The sequence below is a fragment of the Trachypithecus francoisi genome, unplaced genomic scaffold (assembly GCF_009764315.1).
Source record: "Trachypithecus francoisi isolate TF-2019V2 unplaced genomic scaffold, Tfra_2.0 Lachesis_group17, whole genome shotgun sequence".
Taxonomy (NCBI): domain Eukaryota; kingdom Metazoa; phylum Chordata; class Mammalia; order Primates; family Cercopithecidae; genus Trachypithecus; species Trachypithecus francoisi.
This window is the reverse complement of record NW_022681462.1, coordinates 83,433,551-83,450,824: the sequence shown is the minus strand read 5'-3', so window position 1 is coordinate 83,450,824 and position 17,274 is coordinate 83,433,551. Positions and strand designations below refer to the sequence as shown.

At 49.0% G+C, this 17,274-nt stretch overlaps 1 protein-coding gene across 1 annotated transcript; it reads right to left on the bottom strand.

Moving 5' to 3' along the window:
- Window positions 1-321: 321 nt before the first annotated feature.
- LOC117062627 (non-histone chromosomal protein HMG-17-like) lies at window positions 322-1,358 on the bottom strand. The gene has a single exon (XM_033176386.1). It carries the CDS (start codon window positions 1,252-1,254, stop codon window positions 778-780), a length of 477 nt encoding a protein of 158 aa, XP_033032277.1. The 5' UTR covers window positions 1,255-1,358; the 3' UTR covers window positions 322-777.
- Between the last annotated feature and the right edge of the window lie 15,916 nt (window positions 1,359-17,274).

Here is a 17,274-nt window from a genome sequence, read left to right as displayed (position 1 = left end):
GTATGAGAAGCTTACATAGCTGGGAAGTGACTGAGCCGGAGTTAGAACCCATCTCTGAAAAGGCATGTAGGACCTGGGGTTCCCGTTAACAGTCTACTGAGTAAGCCAAGTATGGTGGCTTTCATTATTTTTTTTTTCCAAGCCAAACTGTATCCAGCTTTATTAAAGATACTTTCCATAAACAATCATGGTATTTCGGGAAGGACATGGGCAGACAATCGTTAACAGTATACAACAACTTTCAAATTCCCGTCTTCAATGGACTACCAAAAATCAGAAAGCCACTATAAAACCCAATGAAGTCTTCATCTGACGCTCTGAAGAGGGAAAGTTCAGAGTGAGGGTTGACATTTCACATTTAGCATGTTGTTTAACAACTTTTCACAAGCCAACCCTGACTTTCAGGAAGTGAAATGAAAATGGCAGAATTTATCTGAAGATCCACAATCTAGAAATGGAACCACTGCTCTTTTGACAGGTGCCATCTCAGTGGCATCACTGGAAAGTCCAGGTTGCCTGACACACTGGTAACCAATGACTAGAGGTCAGGTCCCAACAGATGTCTGGGCTTAAGGGCTTAATTCATGTACCGTATAAGGGAGTTAAGTCTCTGCTGAAAGATGGAAAGGGAGAAGAGGACATAAAAACAAATTTGTTTTCCATTCCACAAGGTTTTACGTGCCAAGGTGGCCATGTGTGTTAAAGTCAGGGAATCCCTCCTCCTGGGAGCCAAGAGGAAGTCTCTCAAAACGAGAAGGGAAAGGTGTTTTCCCCACATTAGTCCAGCTTCGGAGACATTCTATTAGTGACATATGGCCCTTCCCCCAAAAAACAACAATGAAGTGTTCTGTGTGCTAACAACATAGCTAAAAAAAAAAAAAAAGTAAAACAAAATTCTGCATTTTTATAAAACTTGTTAAAAAATAGTATTTCAAACTGTACAGTCACCAGAAGTACACAGTTATCAAAAATGCACACACTTCTCTTGGCATCTCCAGGACTTTCAGTTTTCTCTGCCTGGTCTGTTTTGGCATCTCCATTTTCTGCAGGGTTTTTCCCCTCCTTGCCAGCATCAGCTTTTCCCTTTTTCCCGTTGGGTACCTTCTCTCCCTTCTTTGCAGGGGCCTTTTTAGGCTTGGGCTCTGGCTTTGGAGGAGCAGGTTTAGCAGACAACCGCACGGATCTTCTCTGTGGTTCGTTCTTCACCTTGGCTTTATCTCCTTTAGCATCCCCTTCAGCCTTTCTCTTGGGCATGGTGGCGGCGGGGATGGCGGCGGGACGTAGGTGCTGGACGCGGCATGCAGCGGTGTGCGGGCTTTAGTCGGTCTGAGGGTCGTTCTCGCCTCTTCTTCACACTGCTCCGGTGGCTTTCATTGTTTTTTTTAAAACAGCTTCATTGAGATATAATTCATGTACCGTATAATTCACTCACTTAAGGTGTACATTCAATAGTTGTATTATATTCACAGTTGTACAAACACTACCACAGTTTTATATTTTCATCACCTCTAAAAGAAACTCTATACTCCTTAACCATCAACTCCCAATCTCTCTATCCCCTCAACGTTAAGCGATAACTAGTCTACTTTCTATCTCTCTCTATTTGCCCATTCTGGACATTTTATATACATGGGATAATATATTATGTGGATTTTTGGTAATTCTGACTTCTTTCACCTAGCATACTGCTTTCAAGGGTCAACCATGTTGCAGCATGTATCAGTAGACCTGGGTCATTCCTTTCTAGGGCTGGATAACAATTCGTTGCACAGCTTTACCGCATTTTGTTGATCCATTCATTAGTTAATAAGTATTTGGCTTTTTTTCACCTTTTGGCTATCGTGAATAATGTTGCTATGAACATTCATGCATAAGTTTTGGTGTGGATCTATGTTTCTATTTCTCTTGTATATATACCTAAGCGTAAAACTGCTGGATTATATGGTGATGCTATGTTTAACTTTTTGAGGAACTTCCAGACTGTTTTCCAAAATAATTGTGCCATTTCATATTCCTACCGGCACTGTATGAAGTTTCCCATTTCTCCACCTCCTCCCTAACAATTGTTAATATCTGTCTTTTTGATGGTAGCCATCCTCATGAACGTGAAGTGACAGCTCATGGTGGTTTTGATTTGTATCTGATGACTAAGGAGGTTGAGCACATTTTCGGTGCTTATTATTAGCCATTTGTATATCTGTTTTGGAGAAATGTCTATCTAGATCTTTTGCCCATTTTTATATTGTGTTGTCTTTTTATTATTGAGTTTTAAGAGCTTCTTATGTATTCCTGATAAACCTTATCAGATATATAATTTGCAAATATTTTCTCCCATTCTGTGGGCTACATTTTCACTTTCTTGCTAGTGTTCCTTTGAAGCACAAAACTTTTAAGTTTTGATGAACTCCAGTTTATCTAGTTTTTCCTCATGGGCTTGTGTTTTTGGTGGCATTGGCTTCCCAGTTTTTAAAAACAATATTTAACATAGACAAATTTGACCATACCAAAACAGTCTTCAGATTTCACAAACTGTATACAAAATGAGCAATCATAAGGATTTGAGAATCTGTTAAAGAGCTATTGCTGTTTTGGTTTTTTCAAGCTAACGCTTTAAAAACTTATTCATTATATTCCATTTTATTCCAAAAATAATTTGATGCCGCTTTTGAAAATTCAAATAAGACAAAAAGATACCATAAAGAATTCTGAGCAAAGTGAATGTATGCATCTTGCGATGAAATCAAAAGTAAATTCAGTGCGTAGAATTACATACACAGAGCTTCCCAGTGACCAAAGCAAAGAGGAAAATACAGTTATTTATTAATATAAGATTTGCAGGCATATCACATAAAAATATATCTATAGTTTAGAGGAGGTGTTGCTCTTCCTGGCATGGAGGCCAGAAATAAATCCACCCCCCCACGTGCTTCTCCTAAAGGGAGAGTGTGTTCGAATTTATCAGCTAGAAGAGAGCAAGACCTAAAAATCAGCATATGATGTGTTATGGTAGAATCTGCACCCTTCACAGTGATGAAGCTAATGATAAACTATTTTTATTGTACTCAATTGCAAGAAGGCATGAGAATATGCGGTACTATTTAGAATAATTTTCTTATACACTGGCTAATGTAAAACAAATTTTTAAGTATTAGTACTTAAATTAATAAAATACTAGTGTAAAAGAAAGTTTAACTCTCCAAAACAGTGCCCTCTTGTGGGTTTCATTAACTGAAGTTGGACTCCAGAGGCAAAGAATGACCACTCCACCCTAGAATTCTCTGCACCAATTTTTAAAAGAATAAAAAAAATTCGAAATGCAAGAGAAATATATGTTTTTTTATGAGAGCAGGTCTTGCTCTCTTCTAGCTGATAAATTCAAACACATGGATGACCTCCCTGATAATCTGTCTCCTCACAGCGCAATTTCCTTTCCTTTGTATTTCCAAACCCACATCTTTCTGTCTTCCTGCCAACAGTTTCGCCACACACAAAATTGTCCTTGCTATAGTAATCTTTTGAAAAACACAAATATGAGCACCTCGCTTCCCTTCTTGAAATTCTTCAGTAAATCCCAACTGCCCTGATGTAATCCAAACTCTTCAACATAACTTACAAGACATCTTTTTTTTTTTTTTTGAGACGGAGTCTCGCTCTGTCTCACAGGCTGGAGTGCAGTGGCGCGATCTCGGCTCACTGCAAGCTCCGCCTCCCAGGCTCAAGCGATTCTCCTGCCTCAGCCTCCCGAGTAGCTAGGGCTGCAGGCGCGTGCCACCATGCCCGACTAATTTTTTTGTATTTTTAGTAGAGACGGGGTTTCACCCAAGGCTGGTATCAATCTCCTGACCTCTGATCCGTCCGCCTCCGCCTCCCAAAGTGCTGGGGTTACAGGCGTGAGCCACTGCCCAAAGGAGCCGTCGGTTTTGGACACTTCCCCACTCTGGATCCTAGCTTGCCAGTGCCTTCACTTTGAAACCCTGTATTAGTCTGTTCTTATGCTGCTAATTAAGACACACCTGAGGCCAGGCGCAGTGGCTGACGCCTGTAATCCCAGCACTGGCTAACACGGTGAAACCTTGTCTCTACTAAAAATACAAAAAATTAGCCAGGCGAGGTGGCAGGCGCCTATAGTTCCAGCTACTCGGGAGACTGAGGCAAGAGAATGGCGTGAACCCAGGAGGCGGAGCTTGCAGTGAGCCGAGATCGCGCCACTGCACTCCAGCCTGGGCAACACAGCGAGACTCCGTCTGGGGAAAAAAAAAAAAAAGACACACCTGAGACTGGGTGATTTATAAAGGAAAGAGGTTTAATGGACTCCCAGTTCCACATGGCTGGGGAGGCCTCACAATCATGGTGGAAGACAAAGGAAGAGCAAAGGGACCTCTTACATGGCGGCAGGCAAGAGCGAGCTTGTGCAGGAAAATTTCCGTTTATAAAATCATCACACCTCGTGAAACTTAAAACCAGGAGAACAGCACAGGAAAGATCCGCCCCCATGACTCAATTACCTCCCACTCAGTCCCTCCCACAACATGTGGGAATTATGGGAACTACACTTCAAGATGAGATTTGGGTAGGGTCACAGCCAAACCATATCAAACCCTCCCTCAGATCTGCGTTCTCAGTTTACTCACACTTCTAACAAGTAATTGTGTTTTTCCAAGATGACTGCAGATTAGAAGCACCAAATTAAAGTGGCAAAGAGTTGCTACAGAATACTGATACTGATGGTTTATCAGTAGTGAAAGAAATTGGAAAATTATAAAAAGCAAGTCTAGATACTCAGTAAGGGAAGTAATCTGAAGCTGCTTAGTGTAGATACAAACCCTTCTGCTTAGCCAATAGCCCTAAAAATCAGCATATGCTGTGTTATGGTAGAATCTGCACCCTTCACAGTGATGAAGCTAATGATAAACTATTTTTATTGTACTCAATTGCAAGAAGGCATGAGAATATGCAGTACTATTTAGAATAATTTTCTTATACACTGGCTAATGTAAAACAAATTTTTAAGTATTAGTACTTAAATTAATAAAATACTAGTGTAAAAGAAAGTTTAACTCTCCAAAACAGTGCCTTCTTGTGGGTTTCATTAACTGAAGTTGGACTCCAGAGGCAAAGAATGACCACTCCACCCTAGAATTCTCTGCACCAATTTTTAAAAGAATAAAAAAAAATCGAAATGCAAGAGAAATATATGTTTTTTTATGAAAATACAGATAAACCAAAAGAAAATGAATTACACACCATCTCACTTTTCAAAGATAACTACACTCATTTTGAAATATTTTTCTTCCATATTTTCACTGTCTATACATATGTATATGAGTTTTTAAACAAAAATGTTGCTTATTTACAGTTTTTTGTGAACTTGCTTCCACATATCATGAGGATTTTAATGTAGAAAATACAATCAGCATCGTCATTTGAATGTCCACAGTCCGTGCTATTTTATGGCTGGTCTGTGTGTTATGCAAACGTCTGTTGAACATTTGCATTATTTCAGATTTTTCTGCTCCTTCTCTGATTCTGGGTCCCAGGGTGACTTTGTGGCTGATGCTGGAACCATTCTCTTTGGTTTGCTGGATTCTCTGTGACTTGAAAGCATGATACATCTCCTGCTAGGGCCGTTGCAACTTGTAATAATGGCGCTTTGTGGTTTAACGAGAACAGGGCTCTATTAATCCCTCTTTGTCTGACCTCAGCCAACCTCGCCCTCAGTAGAAGCAGGATTCTTAGGCCCTTGGGACCCTATCGAGCTGTTGTCATAGTGATTGGTGCCAGGGGCAGGGTCACTGGGCCAGTGTTCCTAACCAGACCATCTCTGTCTTAATGACACCCGTAGATCATGGTTGTTCATTCCTAAGCGTGGCAAGTAAAGGGACTGACAGGCTACAAGGCCAGCGTTTGGTCCTACTGCACAGAGGCTGGGCTGTTGAAGCTTTCTGAGGCCTTGCATTACTCTCCCCAGGAAGGAAGCTTAGCTGATTTGGCCAAAGGGGCTCGCCTCTCAGGCCCCTTAGGGCTCGCATCTGGAATCAGCTCTCACTGCTGTAACTAAGGCTTCCGAGGAACGAAGGCAGACAGACTGCCTGTGACTTCACAGAGTGGAGCTTCTTGTCACTTGATGGCAGGGCTGGAAGAAACTTGGAGATTATCAGGTCTGTCTCCCTGGGGAACAGATGGGGAAACTGAGGCATGAGGAGCTGGACCTGATGCCGGCATATCAAGGGCACAGTGCTAATCAGGCAGTCCCTCCCCACCTCCACCTCTGAAGAAGAACATGTTTGGAGTCTCTTGTAAAACAATTGTTATTTTTACTGTAAGCTTTTAAAGTCAGATCTTTAAAATAAACAAAGAGAGAGAGAGAGAGAGAGAGTGTGTGTGTGTGTGTGTGTGTGTGTGTGTGTGTATTATACAAAAGTCCATGAATACATTTTCCTTGAAAATAAAATGGAACATGGCAGATAAGGCTCAAAGCCCCTTTGACCTCTGTCCACAATCCCAGCCTGTCTCCAGAGATAGCGTCCCGGTTTGGTGTGTATCCAAATCTGATTTTAAAATACCTAAAGCTCATTTGCCTGCCTTGGGTGGCCTGGACAATTGGGGTGACACAGGCCACATCCCTAACTGGGCATGAGCCCAGGCAGCTTGCTGGGACAGCGGGCATCCATTGGCTGCCTGTGGCTGGCAAGACTGCCAACATGGGATGTACTTCCCTGCTCCAGGGCAGGGGGAGGGAGGAAGAGTGGGACTTGTGGGTACTGCTGTGTCCTCACTCACCTTAGGGCCAGGACAGCTCCTCCATCTTCTAGCCCCAGTTCCTGTTCCAGAATCCCAACAGCACCAGTTACTGGCCCCGATTGGTTGCCGGGAGTCTGAAAAGAACAGACACATAGCCACCAGGGTTTAGCAGTATCTCCAGCAGGCCACAGGCCCCCAGGGGCAGTGCTGAGGCTGTGGGCTCCTGTGCTTGTCTCTGGTTTCCACCGACCTCACCCCATTCCCCCCACCCCCCACTACCCTCCCTAGCATCTGTCCCTTCCCTCCCGGGGCCCCTTGCCAGGGAGAAGTTCAGCTGACCATCTCAGTACTCTCTGGAGACGAAAGGGGGACGTTTACAAGAAGAACATAAAGAGCACAATTATATATTCAAAGAAGTAAATCTCACATGATAGAAATTCTCACATTGACCTCAAGTCATGGGGAGGAAAGAGGCTTTCCTGGCATACCAAGTAGGGGGGTCCCCACCCCTGGACCACGGACCAGTACCGGTCCCTGGCCTGTTAGGAACTGGGCTGCATAGCAGAAGGTGAGCAGCAGGCCAGCAAAGCTTCATGTGTATTTACAGCCACTCCCCATTGCTGGCACTACTGCCTGAGCTTTGCCTCCTGTCAGATCAGCAGCAGCATTAGAATCTCACAGGAGTGCGAGCCCCGTTGTGCATGCGAGCCCTTGCTCATGCAGGAGATCTTGGTCGTGTGCTCCTTGTGAGAATCTAATGCCTGACGATCTGTCACTGTCTCTCATCCCCCGAAGGTGGGACCGTCTAGTTTCAGGTAAACAAGCTCAGGCTCCCACTGAGTCTACATTATGGTGAGTTAGATCATTGTTTCATGATATATTACAACATAATAGTAATAGAAATAAAGTGCACCAGAAATGCCTGAATCATCCCGAAACCATCCCTCCATCTCCAGTTTGTGGAAAAATTGTCTTCCGATTTTTGTCTTCCCTGGTGCCAAGAAGGTTAGGGGCCGCTGAAGTAGGGGACCTGACCCCTGACTTTTAGCTGCCTGACCTACCCAGCCAGGATTGTCCCTCCTCACCAGGGCTGAGCCTGGCTCTAGGCACTGAGGCAGAAGGCAGCCGGCTCCCCTGCCAGGCCTCTCATCACAACCCAGGAAGGATCATAAGAATCATGAAAACAACAGCAAGGGTTTACAGGCTGGGAAACAGGAAGCAGATCTTCTTTCCTTGAATCCTCCTAGTCCCATTCTGTGAGAAATATCTATGATTTCAGTGCAAGCTGTCTAGATTTCCACAATAAATGCGCAGATATAATATTCAGCACTTTTCGGGGTTGTTTTTCTTTAATCAGCAAAAATCTTTTTTTTTTCCTCAAGCAAAAAAATCTTCCCCAGAGCTTTGACATACATGGCATATAAAATCAGTAAGAGGGGAGGCTTCTCCATGTGGAGAATTCTGCTTGGCAGAGGTACTTTAATGTTCTATGGAATCGCTGAGGTTTCTACCACACAGTTTGATCACCTTTCATGGAAATCAACTTCCTTTTCATAATGCTGAGAACGCCAACGCGGAAGGTGAAGGCTTGCTGAAACTCCCAGCAAGTCGGTGGTAGAACAAGGAAGGCCCAGGTCGTCTGGAGCTCCGTCCAGGGCTCTAAAACCAATACAAGACCTTCCTTAGCCTGAAATGATAAATTTAGACAAAATCAGAGCTATGAGGACACTTTACTAGTCCGAGGCTGTCAGGGGAATGGTGTTGCCGTGGTTACCCTGGTCCAGGAAGTGACCTTTTGCTCCAAAGTCCTGGAACAGAGGCCTGCTTCCTGCGGGGCTCAGGGAGAGGGTCAATGAGGGGATGGCCAGGACTGTGTCCAAGGGCCTCATGCTGCTCGTGGCCTGTAAACTCCATGTTCTGAGGCCATGTCATAAACACGGAGGGGACCCTGGGGTCCTGGGGTAGGGGCCTGTGTCTTCCCTGGGCCTCCCTTTGAAGGGATGACTCCAACTCAGCCCTTTTATGTGGCCTCAGTGGGAGCCATGGCTGGATCCTAAACACATTCAAGTTGCCCAAATCACACCCACAGAGTCCAGGGAGCCATGGCACCTACTGGCTGCCTCGAGTCTGCAATGAGCGGTTCTGATGGGGCACCTATGAGGGTCCAGCCCAGGAAACGCAGAGGAGGAACACCACCAGGCCCTGAAGGAGCTGAGACTTGTGTGTGGGACAAACAGGGAAACGGGTGCTTCAGACACAGCAGAAGGAAGGCTGTGATGGGGAGGAGGACAGAGTACAGCACAGAAAGGGGAAGAAGGGACCACTGCCCATGTATGTGGGTGGGGGGAAGAGGTCAAAGTAATTCTCTTAGTCCTTCCAGGCCGCTATAAAAACTGTCATAGAATGGGTGATTATAAACTACAGAAACATGTAGCTGGCAGTTCTGGAGGCTGATAAGTTCCAGGTCAAGGCATCAGTTGATTTGGTGCCTGGTGAGGGCCTGCCGTCTGCTTCTCGCCATGTCCTCACATGGTGAAAGTGGCAAGACAGCTCCCTGGAGCCTCTTTTATAAGGTCACTAATCCTATTCATAACAGCTTCACCCTCATGACCTAATCCCTGCTCTAAGGCCTCACCTCCTAATACCAGAGCCTTTGGGGGTTTAGGTTTGAGCAGATGAATAGAATCTTGGAGGAACATAAATATTCAGATCGTAGCAATAAGCTTCCTGGAGGAGGCAGTGTCTTAGCGGGGGTCTTGAAGGAGTTTTGACAAAGCAGCTAGTATCAAAATACTAAAGGGCCACGGCAAGAGCAGGAGGCATCTGGTACACCCAGAGGTGGGATTGGCGCAGTGTCACGGAGAAGGAGGGGAGAGTTGTGAGAGCTTTAGAAGTTTGAGTCACATCCTGTGGGTCAGTGGTTTTCAAGCTACTGTGCCCTAAGGAGCTCTAGGTTTGGTGAAAAGGCCTCAGGGCAGGAGGTAAGCCCTGGACCACTCTGCTTTATATTCCAGGACTCCACACAGGATCACCTTTGAACTAAGGTCCCAGTGATTAAGAAAGAACCTAGGAAACTGTCATCAGCCATGCGGGAAGCTCTTGTTGGTTAGTCTAAGGCTCTGCCTCCTGGCTATGATCTTTTTTTGGCCACTTGGAGGTGTCAGTGGCCCCAAGAGGCCTCCTCCCCTGATGGGCCATGACAGATGGACGTGACCATCACCTCTGCCCACTTCCCTGCCCAGCAGGGGACTGTGGAGACAACTCCAGCCAGTGGCTTCCTTGGCTTTGAGGCTAGTTGTCTGTGGTCTCATTTGCATTTATGTCACAGAAGAGTCAGCAGGAACCAAATATAGACCTAGGGAAGAAACCAACCATGTCGAGGAAGGGCTGCAGCACAGAGCAGGCTGCAATCCCTTTGTGGGGAGTCAGGCAGGCAGGCATGGGATGTGGCCAGAATCATCGGTTGCTACAGGATGGGCAAGGCTCAGCCCAAACCCTCCCTCCTCCAGGAAGCCCTCCTGCTGCCTCAGGGAAACGTCTCCCTCTTTCTGTGCCTACGTGCCTTTCTGTGCCTACGTGCCTCTGTTAGAGCAGGAGTCACTGTGAGGATGACGATAATAGCGATAATAGCATTCTGCTCCTGGTGAGTGCCTGGTGAGTTTTCTATGCATGACCTGGATCCCCAGGGCACCTTTGTGTGGATTAGAAAAGGATCCCCCTTCCTGTGGGTAGACACAGCTCTGTCCCAGGGCCATGGCATTTCTGCAGGTTGCAGCCATCTGTCCAGCCTGAAAAGGAGACAGCTGCTGTGATCTCTGCCCACAGCTGGGAAACTGAGGCCCATGTCACATTAGGGCACCTTCTCCCAAGGCTGCCGAGGCTCTCACTCCCTGATCCAGCTGTGCTAGCTACAAGAATGTCTCCCTTGTTCAGGTAAGTGGCGTGCCAGACTGTGTCTATCCCAAGAAGATGCTACAGTCTGAGTGTTTTTGTACCCCCGACAATGTGTATGTTGAAATCCTCACCAGCAAGGTGAGGGTATGGGAGGTGGGGTCTTTGGAACAGACTGGGGCATGGGGCAGAGCCCTGCTGATTGGGATTCACGCCCTTATAAAGGAGGCCTGAGGAAAACCCCCGGCCCCTTCCATCACATGAAGATGAAGCAAGACAGCCACATCCAGGAAGCAGAGAGCCAGCCCTCCCAGACACTGGAGCTGCTGACACCTTGATCTGGGACTTTCAGCCTCCAGAACTGTGAGAAATATGTGTCTACCATTTCTAAGCCACCCCATCCATGGTATTTTGTTGTAGCAGCCTGAATGGATTGAGACAGGGGACCTCACTTCCAGTGAGTCTCAGAGCGCACTTGGTTAGGCCCAGCTAGAGGCTGGCCTTGTTGCTGCAAATCCTGAACCAGAGGACAGCCTCCGTCACCAAGCACTATGGCCAGCTGAGAGACAAAACACAGAGCAGGGTCCTCGCCTAACTGCCCTGTGACTTCAACCCCAGCGTAGGGAAGGAACCATCTCTCCATTGGGTCATTGATGCCTTCCCAGCAGGAAGGCCATACCAGCTGCCTCAGATGCACCAAAGTAAACTCAAAAAGGATTTGTGATGCCATCAGCCACTCATTTCAGACTCATTCACCTCCTCCAGGATCTTCTATCATCAGGCGTCCATAGACTCACGTGGATGTATTGCCCAAAGCCTACTCACAAAGCATCTAACCCAGCCTTAGCACACCTGGGCCACTCTCCCCTACACCCATGGCAGATGTCACTAATGGATCACCACACTTGTTTCCTGTTAAGCCTGGATTGAACCTCAGAATTCTTCTCAACCCAGTGCCACTGCCAGAGCCATCTGAGTTGGAATGTGTCAGATGCAACCTATTGTAGCCATCCCCGAGGGGATCAATGCCCAGATTTGAGATGACAAAACTGGGGACCAGCAACAGGAGGGAAATGGTGCCAGTCACAGAGCCCATTGGCAGCAGAGACATGGCAAGAAGGCCGTGTCCCTCTTCTGAAATGGAGGCCATGGAATCAGGGAAGTTTTGGGGAACTCCTCACAGTTAGTGTTGCAGGCCCTGGGGCAACTCTTGTACATTCCTTCAATGCCTGCCCTGGGGGCCCATATCCCAGGCTTGAGTGCATCAAAAGGACCCACTCTTCCATCCCCCTGGCGGCTCCAGGGACCAGCAGGGGCGGCAGGGCAGGCCTGACCTTCATACACAGTTCCCTGCACACACTTGGCCAAATGTGACCAGGGTGAGAGCGGGCACAGTGGGGAAGGATGTGGGAGGAAGGGTCAAGGGCCTCTGGTGACTCGTGATGTGGCTCAGGGAGTGTTTGCTGAGCCAACATGTCAGGCTCAAAAAGAGGATCACCAGAGGCTGAAGTGCGGGGGCCTCATGAGAATCGAGGTACATCAGGAGCTCAGAGGTGAGTCCAGCATGTTCTGGGGGTGTCTACAAAGGCTTCTGGCAGCTCAGAGTTCAGCCTGAGCAAACTCTTGCTCATTCATTCACTCATTCATTCAGCCAAGGCCGACTAGTGTCAAGCATTGTTCTAGCCGCTGGGACATAGCAGTGAACAAAACTGACAAAACAAGCCTGCGGCCTAGGGGAGGGGAGACAATGAACGACATAAATGAGAAGGCTGGCATGTGTGATGGTGACGAGTGTTAGGGAAGAGAGAAGGCAGGTGAGGAAGAGCGAGTGTTCCGGGAAGGTTGCAAGTTTAGACAACGTGGCCAGGGAGGGCCTAGCCATACAAAACAATCGGCTAAATCTGATGACAGTGATGGAGGAAGCATGTGGATCTTGGGGGAAAGGCCAGCACCTGCCAAGGCCCTGAAGCAGGAACATGGTGTGCTAGGGAGACGGGGGCGGTGGACAGGACTGGAGGTCGGGGTGGTGGGGTAGACAGCGGGAGGTCAGAGGTCAGGGATGAGGCCAGATCCTGAAGGGCTTCGAAGCACAGAGTAATGACGGGATTTTCCTTAGGGAGGTAATATCGGGTTGAATTATTCCCCCCAAAAAAGCCATGTTCACATCCTAACCCCTGGAATGTGTGAATGTGACCTTATTTGGAAAAGGAATCTGTAGATGAAATTAAATTAAGGATCTCAAGATGAGATAATCCTGTGTTATCCAGGTGGGCCTTAAATCCAATCACAGGTGTTTCTGTAAGAGACACACAGTGGAGAAGAGAAGGCCACGTGAAGGCTGAGGCAGGGATAGGCGTGGTGCTGCCACCAGCAGGGGAACGCCAGGAACAGGAAGAGGCAAAGAAGGACCCTCCTAGGGAGCGGGGTCCTGCTGACACCTCGACTTCAGACTTCTGGTCTCCAGGGCTGTGAGAGGAGACTTTTCAAGCCACCCAGTTTGTGGTCATTTGCTATGACTGCCCTGGGAAACTGATCCTGATGGTGAGCCTTGGAAGCTCTTGAGCGGAGGAGGGACATGCTGTCCTGAGCTTACTCCTGGCTGTGTAGGGAAGTCTGAGCCGGGCAGGGACAGAGCAGCCAGGGAGTCACTGCAGTGATGCAGGTGAGTGACGGCTAGAAGAGCGATGGATGGAGGAGGTCAGAAGAGAGGGACAAGTCCGAAAGGGGAAGTAGGAATGGGTGGGGTGGGGCAGGGGAGGTGGATGGCCAGACGGGGAATCCCTTGAGGAAACCCAGGGGTTGTGATGGATTTTGTGATGCAACCTCTGCCTCCCAGGTTCAAGCGATTCTAGTGCCTCAGCCTCCCAAAAAGCTGGGATTACAGACATGCCTCACCACACCCGGCTAATTTTTGTAGCCCTCTGGGGGTTGCGGATCCGGGCACGTATGCTAGAGGGGTGCTTGGGAGAACAGTGTGACCAAGGGAGGTGTCCTCTGGAAACCTTCACCCCAGCCTAGAGGCACAGGATAGGAACCAACTTCCTCCAGGGCCAGCTTTCTGGCCTCAATGCTGGGGCTGTTCTGTCCTTGGACCATCCATGGGACGTGATGTTGAACCGTCCCCCTAGGACCCGCTAGCTGCTGTCAGATTTTACAGCCTCCCCCATGCAGCCACCTGGGGTGTTCACTGCTCAGAAACTCTCAGAAGGATCACACAGGGTCAGGTGCAGTGACTCAGGCCTGTAATCCCAGCACTTTGGGAGGCAGAGGTGGGCAGATTGCTTAAGGCCAGGAATTCAAGTCTGGCCTGACCAACATGATGAAACCACGTCTCTACTAAAAATACAAAAATTAACTGGGCATGGTGGCACATGTCTGCATTTTTGGGAGGCTGAGGCATGAGAATCACTTGAACACAGGAGGCAGAGGTTGCAGTGAGCCAAGATCGTGCCACTGTACTCCAGCCTGGGTGACAGAGCAAGACCCTGTCTCAAAACAAACAAACACAGTGGTCATCCAGAGCTCCAAAGGCACAGAAAGTGTCAGCAACATGTGTGGCCGGCCAGAAGGCTGACAATAAACACCTGGCCTTGGTACCACGGGCAACTTCCAAGTCTCAGGGCTCCCGGAATCCGAGTGCTTGTGGCTCTCTGGGGCTGGTGGCCACACCCATATTTGAGGCTTTTTGTGGTCGGGTGGTGCACAGCTTCAAGCAAGACTCAATCCTGTTTCCATGAAGCAGGAGAGAGGCCTTGGAGTGTGCAGGGAGTGAGTGCCACAGGATGGCTGTTCTTGCCTGGGAAGATGACAAAAGGACTCTTTCCTTGGCAGCTCCCATGGAGGAAAGGGCTGGCGGCACCTCTCCTTCAGCCAGGGCTGGCGGCACCTCTCCTCCAGGCACAGATGGAGGAGTCCCTCTCCAGTGGCTGGGTGGACTCTGATTCCGCCTCCTGCATTTGGAGCAGCTGTAAGCTATCAGGGCCTGGCTAGCTGGTTCCAGGCCTCCCAACGCGACCAGCCTGCCCGGCTATCCTGGCCTGAGGCTGGCATTCCTCCCATGGGCTCTGCAGCACTCATCATCGGGGCTCCTGCAGCAGCATGGGGACCTGGGCAGCCTGATGGACAAATGCTGGGCCAGGAAGTAGGGAGATGCAGTTTCCTGGATTCCCTTCCCTTTATTGAGTAGGAATCTTTGCACCTAAACAAGTCTGTATAGAGTCCAGATTGTGCTCTTTGTCCTTGGTCCAGGAGGTCCATCTCTTTGAGCATCAGTTTCCTCTAATGCCAAGGAGAGACAATAAATTGCACTTTCCAGGATCCCAACAAGGATTGCCAAAGTTGGCGTCCTTGGGTGTCTAGCCTAGCTCAGGTGCCCAGGTGTTTGATAAATTCTCACTGGATCCACACCAGGTTGACTCTGGATTTGTGGAAATTCATAGGGGCCCAGCTGTCCAGCCTGGCCCAGCCACACGTCCAGTTCTGCCTATGAGAGAACCTGTCAGATGGGCCAGGCCAGGCCATGAGGAAGAGATGGAGTATGGGGACGTGACCTGATGAGGTTGACAGAGCAACGACTGGAACAAGAGATCACCAAGGGGAGCGAGGCCAGGTGGCTGCTCCAGGATGAGGGGGTGAGGCAGGGCCCACAGGCATCGGGTCCTATCATCCTTCTACAGAGAAGGACAGCCCTGAGAAGCTATGACAGCCTGTGATAGAAGGTGGCTCCAGCCTCAGCAAAGAGCAAACAGAGGATGCCCCTCACACACCACTGGTCTCTCCTGAGACCCTGGAAGTTTGGGTAGAGGTGGAGCTCACAGCTGACTCAGAAGCGAGGAAGACATGGGGAATGAGGATTAGGCTCAAGTCTGGGGCCCCAACTGCACCAAAGAACACACACAGATCCCTGGGGTGCAAACCACTCAGACAGGAAAACCAGGGCCAAATACCTCCAGCCTCTACCTCAGCAACCCCATCTGCCTGCCTGGAGGGCGGGGTGACTCCAGCATGGGCAGCCTGAGAGCTGCTGAGACCTGGGTGGTCTCTGACGTGCTACCCTCCTTCATTCATTCACTCTCCAGATGTTAATTGAGCATTAACTCTTCACCAGACTCCTGGACACAGCAATGAACTGAGAGCTGCTGGGACCCATTGGTCCAGGGGGAGCTACTGGGGGATCCAGGACCCCCAGGAATCTCAGTCATCTCTCTCTTCATGTGAGGCAGGAAACCCTCAACTGCTCCCACCCCAATTCCCCCAAAATCCCGCCCCCACCCCCGCCCCCCCCAAGCTGTGAGGAGTCTTCCTCCACCAGCTGTGAGGAGTCTGGGTCCTACAGCTGCAAGTCCTCCAGTTCTGGAAGCAGCCCTGTTCAGGAAGGGCATGGTCCGGTCCATGCCTCACTACCTTAGGATTTGAGCCACTTAGAATTCTCTATCCTCTGAATCTCAGGGTTGGGCATGCTTATCACCCTAGAACTTGGTGTTTTCAGATCTGCAAGAGACCTTAGAGCTAACACAGGCCATCCTCGCCCTTGGAAGTTGTCCAGCCTCAGTGACTAGCTGCTGCTTATGGGGATCTCGTTCCTCAGTTGATTTTCAGAGTCAACCGATGCCAGATCTGATCTCTTCACCAGCAGCCTGTAGCAGTGCCTACCCAGCATGCAGGGGAGCAGAGCTCATTGACAGGGAACATGTGAGGAGCCCCAGGAAAGCTCGGCCTCTAGGTCATGTTCCATAGAGGTTTAGTGTCAAGAGTGCGGGAGGTTGGAGGTCTTGCCCATGTCAGAGCCCCCTAACAGCACAGTTTCAGAGAGACATGGGCACCCTGCAGGGTGCTCAGATGAGGATGTGTTGGACGGTGAGGGCCCTGGTAGTGACCATGAGGAGTGGCTGAACTTGGGATGGGCTATCCTGAGAAGTGAAGGCTCAGACTGGGGATGTACTCATTGCTGACAGAGCTATGTACCCATCCATGCAAAGCAGGGCTGATGGTCCATTCTGTGGCCCCCAGGGCAAGGCTAAGGCTGAAGAGGGAGCAGAAAGGACAGAGAGTTTGATGCCCGGATGGAAGAGATGGAGAGACAGGTGCTGGTTTAGTGGTGACTTTGGGCCTAGCCCTGCCGCCTCAGTGGTCAGCATCTGGTCCCCTCTGGAGATCATGAGACAAGCATGAACACCCTAGACTTCTTCCACCTGGCAGCCCTCCCCCTGGGGAAGTCAGGCTCTCAGAATGCTGAGCCTGCCTCAGCCTGGGACCTTGGGGACAGGCCTCTGTGAGGTTAAGGGGACCTCAGGCAAACCCTCTGAGTAGAGATGTCCTGTGCCTTCGCCTCACATGGCTTTAGAGAGCTTGCTTTTTGAGATGGTACTGACAGGCCAGAGAGGAGGGCAGAGGGACTGCAAGCTGCCACGTGGGCTGACGTGAGCTCCAAGGAGGGAGCTGGAACCGTGGGGCGTTGTGAGCTGCCAGCAGAAAAATCAGCTTGGAAGGCCGGGTGTGGTGGCTCACCCGTGTAATCCCAGAAAAATTGGCTTTGGGAGGCTAAGGCAGTCAGATCACTTCAGGTCAGGAATTCGAGACCAACCTGGCCAACATGGTGAAACCCCATCTCTACTAAAAATACAAAAAAAAAATTAGCCGGAC